Below are 7,734 nucleotides of genomic sequence, written 5' to 3' on the forward strand. Positions count from 1 at the left end.
ATTATGCTATGTCGAGCAATGCTTTTAAGAAATTCATGAAATGCTTAGCTGCTCAGTTAGTATGCACTGATTTTACCACTAAAAGTTTTGAGAGACAACCGATTGCCTAAGTTTGAACATTCTCAGGCGCAGGCTTGTGCTGTGCACTCAACAGCTGGCGTTCAAAAGCACCTGAATCTTTTGCACATTGGCAGGTGGATTCGGCGTGCTCCTACCAATTCACTCCTACCAGTCAACGACATGCCTCCACCGATCGTCTTCCTTCTCCCCTCCACGTCGCCCGAAAGGAACCAGACGGTGCCGGGCCGTCGGCTGCGCCATCTGCCCGCAGGCACGCACGCCTTCGCCTACGGACAGCTGGGCCCCACCGCCTCGCTTCCCTGATCCGCCTCGACCGGTCCACGAGAGCCGCGCGCACCACCACCGGCTTCCTCGGCACGTGAGATCGAAAGCCGCCGCCATCGCGAGCGCCACGCGAGTCCACGTCCAGGCCCCGCGACACCCACGTCAGGATACCCATCCCGCCGGGCCGTCCTCCTGTCGCGCATCCGCGCCATGCAGCGCCGATCCGACGGCTGCCCGCCGCGGCCGGGGGCTATTTAAAGCCGCCCCGACCCCACCCCTTGCTCACTTGTCTTGCGCTCCTTCCGCTACCGCTAGTGTAGAAGAGGAGGATGAGCACCGGAGAGGCCAGCGCGCAGGATCATGGCGTGCCCGTGCCCGAGCCAGCGGCTCTCCTTCCGCTAGTAGCAGTAGTAGATAAGAAGGAGATGAGTAGCAGTGAGACGAGCGCGCAAGATCATGGCGTGCCCGTGCCCGTGGCCGAGCCTCAGCCTCCCGCAGCCGAGACCGAGGCCACGAGGATGGCCGCCCTGGCGGCGCGCCGTGCTAGGCGCCGGCGGCGGGAGATTTACCTGATGAACGGCATGGCGTCCTCGGGCGATGGGGAGAACGCGTGGGCCAAGAGGGCTCGCCTGGCGCCCGGCGCCTCCGCGTCCGCGGGGTCGGCCAAGGTGGCGCCGGAGCCGCAGCAGGGGTCCGCGGCAGCCACGGCGGTGGCGGTGTGGCCGAAGAGCCTGTCGCACGGCGTGCAGTCCGTGATCGGGCGGCGGCGGCGCATGGAAGACAAGGTTGCCATCGCGGCGCCGCTGCTGGGGGCGGCCGCGGCGGGGGAGGAGAAGGGCGGCGGCTGGGCGCCGGAGTTCTTCGCGGTGTACGACGGGCACGGCGCGGCGTGTGTGGCGGAGGCGTGCCAGGCGCGTCTGCACGTGGTGCTCGCGGAGGAGCTGGCGCGCCTGCACCTGGCGAACGGCGGCGGCGGTGACGCCGCCGCCGCGCGGTGGAGGGAGGCCATGGTGGCCGCCTTCGCCCGCGTGGACGACGAGGTCGCCGCCGTCCAGATAGCGACCAAGGACAGCACCAGCGCGGAACCGCACGGCTCCACGGCCGTGGCGGCGGTGGTGGAGCCCCGCCGCATCGTGGTCGCCAACTGCGGCGACTGCCGCGCCGTGCTCTGCCGCGGCGGCATCGCCGTGCCGCTCTCCACCGACCACAAGGTAACTCACGACAACCAGTGTGCCCAGCTCACGCCACGCGCTCCATTTTATTACCCCGCCCCACCAAAACAAGCTCAGGTAGGGGGCGGCGGCGAGCTGGTAGCTCGCCAAGTGCCCCCCAAATCCGCACTAGTTTTAGACCCGGCTGCGAATTAGGGAGTGCATCGCCTCTGACGCACGCGTCGACGTCGCCGTCATCCCCCCCCCCCCCCCCCCCCCCCCCTCTTCCAGCGGGGCATCACGCACGCAGGTGGCGCGCGCCGGCCGGCCGCAAAGCCAGGAGGCTTTTATTCTGGCGCGGTGTCGAAGCATGGGCGCTCGCCTGACCTCGACCCTGCCGCAGGTTGGTTTCACCAGCCAGCAGCCAGCAGCCAGCAGCCAGCAGCCAGCAGCCAGCAGCGTTTCTCGCTTTGGGCAAGGGCGCCCCCGCACGGCTAGCCCCCGGGTGCCTTCCCTTGTATCGCTGCGCCAAACTGGCCAGGGGTTTGTTACGGTAGTCGGTAGACGCCAAGCGGCGGGCGGGGTGGCCTACACCTGGCCGGGGGGCCCTAGTCACGCGGCGGAGCTGGCGACACGTCGGGCGCGGGGTGGAGTTCCCCATTGGGCCAAGCCAACGGTGCCCCGAGGCCGAGGGGGCGGGCGTGCCCGGCCGAACGGGGCCCCGGCGTAAAGCGAGCTCCACTGCATCTGGCATGCATTCTGTGCGTGCCTGGCTATCTGTGATGGGCTTTCCTTTTGCACAGGGAAAGGATGCTTGCCCAGGCCATTTCAGTTTACCAAACCGGGAAGAGATGGATCCCCTTGTCCCGTATACAGATCTCGTGTACAGATGCCTGAAACGATTTAAGGATCCATTAACAGAACGATTTGGGCTCAGTATTATTTGCCTCCAGCTCATGCGGCGCTGAGTGTCGCTGCCGTTTCACTAGCGAGCAGAGTTGTTAGTGCTGCACTGCTTTTAACCGGGCCAGGCCATTACTGGTTACCACTTTTAACTGGTCTCTGCAGACACAGCTCGACTTCGTTTCTGACTTGAGAGCTCCTACCTCCTGTGGGGCTGTGACCTCGTCGCCTGTCTCTGTCCAACATACACGCTCGACTGCTCTCTTGCAGACTGAAACCGCAAAGGTTCCATTGCAGTAATCGGATCGTGCTATCAGTTCAGCGGGGTAGCTGTGTGCACTACATGCAGCAAGAGAGAGAAGCCTTTTGTTTCCATTTCGCTAGTTAGCTTGGTTCAGTCCCCGTGATTAGTACTGACATCTGCTCCATTAGTTTCTTTCAAAGCTTCCGATGGGAGCAGCTTTGTTTTCAGTTCCCTGAATCTACTACTATTTCAAGTACTACTTTAGTTTACCTATATGTCGTATCTCTTGGTAAAGTTGGGTGCTTTTGCGTCTCTCAGGTCTCAGCAAAGCATTTCTTCGATTGTTATGCACAGTTACATTTATCGCTGTAAACTGCGCATGTCCTTGGTTCAACTGTTTGTGGTAAACATGGTACAATGCTAGCACCTTTTAGTCATTACTAATTATTGTGCTTCAAACATGCCACATAGGATGCTTCACCATTCAATCTGACATCTTCTAGGTGAGGTTTTTAGTCTTTTATTATGTCTTATTTATACCAATGTCCTTAAATATTAGGTCGATCGATCAATCTAAAAAAAAGACTAGAGTACTAGTGTTTGATGCAGAAGGCTTCTGCGGCGAATGTTGACAGTTGGTTTTGAAAAAAAAAGGCGGAATCTAATAAATCGCGCTCTAAGTTCTGCAATGTCTACTTATTTAAGTCCAGGTATCAAGTTAGTCAAAGCAATGTGTATTTTGTTTGCCGATGCAGTGCACTGTTGAATTACTCTATATCGTGGTTAACTTTTAGATTTCCTTTCCTATTACTGTACTTGTTTTACAGTTTCAGATTTGTCTCACACGTATTGTTTGTCACAGGGTAATAATGCTAATGAAACTTTGTTTTACATGTACAGCCAGAGCGCCCGGATGAGCTGGAAAGGATAGAAGCAGCAGGTGGCCAGATCATCTACTGGCATGGGCCCCGTGTCATGGGGGTGCTTGCAATGTCAAGGTCAATTGGTACGATGATGCATGCCTCCTTATTTTCTTCTTATATATACGTTGTCCATGTGAGCCAAGATTGACAATCAGCATATATATACTACTAGCTAAGCTAGAGTATCAACTGTTACAATGGCAGTAGCTTTGGTAAGGAAAAATAATGAAAATTTTCTGAATAATGTCTACTCCATCCGTTCCAAATTATAGGTCGTTTGACTTTTCTGACACCAAGTTTGACCACTCATCTTATTCAAAAAATTTATGCAAATATAGTCAAATTTAAACCATTCTTCAAGAATTTGTATTAATAAAGCAAGCCACAACAAAAGAAGTGATGTTTTGCACAAATTTTTGAATAAGATCAGTGGTCAAACTTGGAGTTGAAAAAATCAAACGACCTACGATTTGGAACGGAGGGAGTAATATATAACCATGCATGTTATCACTCGCTCGGATCATTTTTGAAATTTTCTGCAATGCAATGCTCTGTGCACCCTGAACCCTAGTGCCCAATAAGCCAAGCTGCACCAGTAGTGAACGAAGTACTACAAAATTAAACCTCACTTGCACTAGATGAGATGCGAAGCCATATGTGGACTTGTGACTAATCCGAAACATACCGCCATGCATGTCCCCATTTAGATAAAACTTAATTTTGCTATATCTGGATCGATCACTGTAGGTATTTAATTTCTTCTTTTGCCTGCCATTTCAGGAGACTATTTCATGAAGCCATTCATGTCAGCTGAGCCGGAGGTGACGGTGACGGACCGCACGGACACCGACGAGTTCATCATCCTGGCGAGCGACGGGCTGTGGGAAGTCATGTCCAACGAGTTCGCCTGCAAGGTGGCGAGGTACTGCCTGAGCGGGCGCGCGGCCGCCAAGTGCCCCGCGACGGTCGGCGGGAGCTCGGCCGGCGACGCCGCCGCGCTGCTGGTGGAGATGGCGGCGGCGCGGGGCAGCGCTGACAACATCAGCGTCGTGGTCGTCGAGCTCAGCCGCCTGGCGTGGAGGAAGAAGCAGGCTAGCGGCCAGCAGAACGGCAGGACGTAGCCTGAAGGCGTCCCCTCCGGCTCGTCGCGATATATATACAAGCATGCATGGCGACGGAGCGAGGGAGAAAAAAAAAGAAAGGAAAATTCGCAGTATGACGGGACGAAAGTGTGAACAAAAAAGAAGGGCTTTGAGAGCTGCTGCTCCTATGCTGTGATCTGAGAGTGTGTGTAGGAGCTAAATACTCGTAGCTAGCCCGTGCCGTTGTATTATGCATTGGTTCTTCGACAAACATGCATGTGGCATTCCGGCTGATGGAAAGCATAATTATGCATGAGATGTTTTTTACTAATTCTGATCATCTCGTTCATGTCAGATTACTATCCTGCTGTTTTTGCTGAAGCAGAGATGTTAGTTTTGGCTGTCAGACTTGCAGTTAGCATCTTCGACGTACTCTTCGTCAGGCAGTGTCGAGAGTCATAGCGCTAGGCCCTTTCCTTGAGAAAGTGCAATCGTAGATGAAGATTGAAGGGCTCGAAATCCCCCGGCTTCTCAACAAGACGTTGCCAGGACAGCTACCACTCACCAGAGAGCTTCAATTCGCTGCGCTTCTGAACACATTGGATGGTTGCCTTTGTAAACATCAGTGGTTTGCTCATGACGTGATGATGTGTCTGAACACCAAAATGCTCACTTTGTACTTTAATTTGTAGTATCCAATTTATAGGAGTTATTGCACGATAAATGGGTCGGGTCCGAAGCATGCACCACTGCCCACTGCAATCCTATATAAAAAGTTGAGAAAAGAAAACTGTTTAGATCAGAGTTCGATCACTAGGAGCCTTTTTTCTAGGTCTATATATATATATATATATATATATATATATATATATATATATATATATATATAAACAAAACGTGGCCTGAGAGGGATATAGGTTTCCAAAGTTTTCAACAATGATGTGTTCTAGTATAATTATGCCATTAAAAAAAACTTGACCCGCGGGGGAAATTAAGACCGGCCCAGGGCATTGTATTTAATTCCGCCATTTAGAGCTAGATGTACATGCATGTTCTGCAAGCGTATAGGTACTCAGGGGAAGAATTTCTGCTTATTGGGGAAGAAAGGGTGTGATAATGTTCCGTGCTCACATTTGAAACTAGGGCTATGCATAATCCTCAAATGAGGAAAAAAAATAAAATCTCAATTATTCAAATACAAAAGGGATCAGGAATGTGTATTTCCGACATGTACATGTATGCACTACTACTCTTTGTAAGAAGACGCACCATGGTCTCCAAAAATCAGTTGCTCTCCTGTTCCTAGCTATCCTGACAAACCGATGAAACTTCCATTTGCACGTGAGACTCCACGAGAATTTTTCCATCGATAGCCCTACTGCTGGTCGCTACCTGTGGACGCCGGGCCTTCCTGCGCCGCCGGCTTCTGCACCCGCACGCCGATGTCGATACCAAAGAGAAGCACTCTGCCCACCACGGCCGGCCCAAGTGCAGGCTCGGGGGTTCTAACTTCTCTCCACGGCCGGCGCCGCAGGCGATGCCCCGTCCGCGTTCGCGCCGGCCGGCAGCGCGAGCGTGAGGGCCGGTGGCGGTGGAGTGGGCTGGATGAGGCGCGGCTTCTTGTTGGGCACGATCGGCGGGCCCGCGTAGTGCTTCCTCATGTGGCCGCCGAGCTGTACCCCCGCGGGGAACGCCGCGCCGCAGACCTTGCACACGTGCGCCGCCGTCTCCAGCTTGGCGTTGGGGCGGCACGCGACGGCGCCGTCCTCGAGCACCCCCTCCTCCACCGCCGCGGCGACCTCCCTGCTCCTGTGGGCGGCCACGTGGGCACCGAGCCCCTGGTGCGTCGGGAACCACTCGTTGCACTCCTTGCACATGTAGCCGTTCGGATTTTGCCGATCCGCAGCAGCCGCCGCCGGCGGCGGCGGCGGCCCCGAAGGGTGCTGGTGGATGGATGGAGCTTGCTCCGCTGCGGCAGGCGGCGTCGGCGGCGCAGCATGAGGGTGGGCGACGGCCTCGCTAGGTGGTCCTGCCACCACTGCGTCCATGGCGGCGTTGTGCTTCGGCTGCGCGCTGCTGCTCTTGCCGGAAACATTGGGTGCGCCTTGTGCGGACGCCATGGGCACGGAAGACACATTGGGTGCCGAGAACGCCTTGTGCACGGACGACAGATTGGGTGCCGCAAACGCCAGTGGCTTCGGCTTCAAGACGATCATTGGTTCTGCAGCCACGATGGCCATGGAATGGTCCGATTCAGCAGCATTCGCAGAGGGAGCCGCCCTGCTCCCCAACCCCGAACAGCCTCGCTTGCCGGTGCCGCCCCAGCTTGCCACGGCAGCCACGTCTCGTTTGATCCCCTTGCCGCCCTTCCCGATCCCCAGACGGTCGTGAGTCCCGATCGCGTGAACCTTCATGTGCCCGCACACGGCCTTCTGGCTGCGGAACTCCTTCCCGCAGACGGGGCAGGGGAGCGCCGCGGCCGGCCAGGACGCGCCGCCGTTGCTGCTCGCCGCGACGGAGGGCGGGCTGGTGGCTTCACCGTAGCAGCTCGCCGGGACGACGGAGCAGGCGGCGGCGTTGCTGTTGCTGACGGTCTCGTCCGAGTCGCTCGAGGAGCAGCCGTGGCGGTTGTAGTACTCCTCGGTGTCCACGTCGTAGTGGTACCCGGGGACGCCGACCTCGCCTTCCTCCGGCTCGTCGTCGCGCAGATCGCCGTGGCAGCGGCTGGTGGGGCGCCGCCGCCGGTCCTCAGAGGAGCCGCCGCCTGCCATCACGGGCGCGCGCTAGGGCTCCGCTGGCTTGTGAATGGAGCAGGAAATCGCTCTCGCCCCGGCCCGCCGCACTCCCGAGCCCCAGCGACGACGAGAGGACACCAGCTGCTTCTGGACTCGAGAGTGGGGATGGGAAGAGTTGGTTTCACTTCTCCGGCCAGATCAGGGTCTCCTTTTATTGCGCGCCGCCACCCACGCTCCTCGGAGGCGGAGGCGGCAAGGACTCCGACTCTCCGAGACCGAGGTCGATACGAGGACGGCGCGCCGGCGCAACGCAACCGCCGGGTGGAGGAGTAGTGGTAGGGCAGCCGCGTC

General features: G+C 56.7%; 1 protein-coding gene across 1 annotated transcript; it reads left to right on the top strand.

The window, feature by feature from the left end:
- Positions 1–689: 689 nt before the first annotated feature.
- Positions 690–5,138, top strand: LOC120710035 (probable protein phosphatase 2C 8). Its single transcript, XM_039995679.1, has 3 exons — positions 690–1,556; positions 3,544–3,649; positions 4,347–5,138. The coding sequence occupies exons 1-3, from the start codon at positions 771–773 to the stop codon at positions 4,685–4,687; spliced, it is 1,233 nt and encodes a 410-aa protein (XP_039851613.1). The 5' UTR covers positions 690–770; the 3' UTR covers positions 4,688–5,138.
- The last annotated feature ends 2,596 nt before the right edge of the window (positions 5,139–7,734 follow it).

Source organism: Panicum virgatum, chromosome 5K, assembly GCF_016808335.1.
Source record: "Panicum virgatum strain AP13 chromosome 5K, P.virgatum_v5, whole genome shotgun sequence".
NCBI classification, from domain to species: Eukaryota; Viridiplantae; Streptophyta; class Magnoliopsida; order Poales; family Poaceae; genus Panicum; species Panicum virgatum.

What these genes read in the sequence shown, in the direction of transcription:
- LOC120710035 (XM_039995679.1), top strand. Translation starts at nt 771, where the DNA reads ATGAGTAGCAGTGAGACGAGCGCGCAAGATCATGGCGTGCCCGTGCCC. An exon ending in CGCTCTCCACCGACCACAAG is followed by an intron (nt 1,557 to 3,543) that starts GTAACTCACGAC and finishes TTACATGTACAG; the next exon opens with CCAGAGCGCCCGGATGAGCT. An exon ending in TGCAATGTCAAGGTCAATTG is followed by an intron (nt 3,650 to 4,346) that starts GTACGATGATGC and finishes CTGCCATTTCAG; the next exon opens with GAGACTATTTCATGAAGCCA.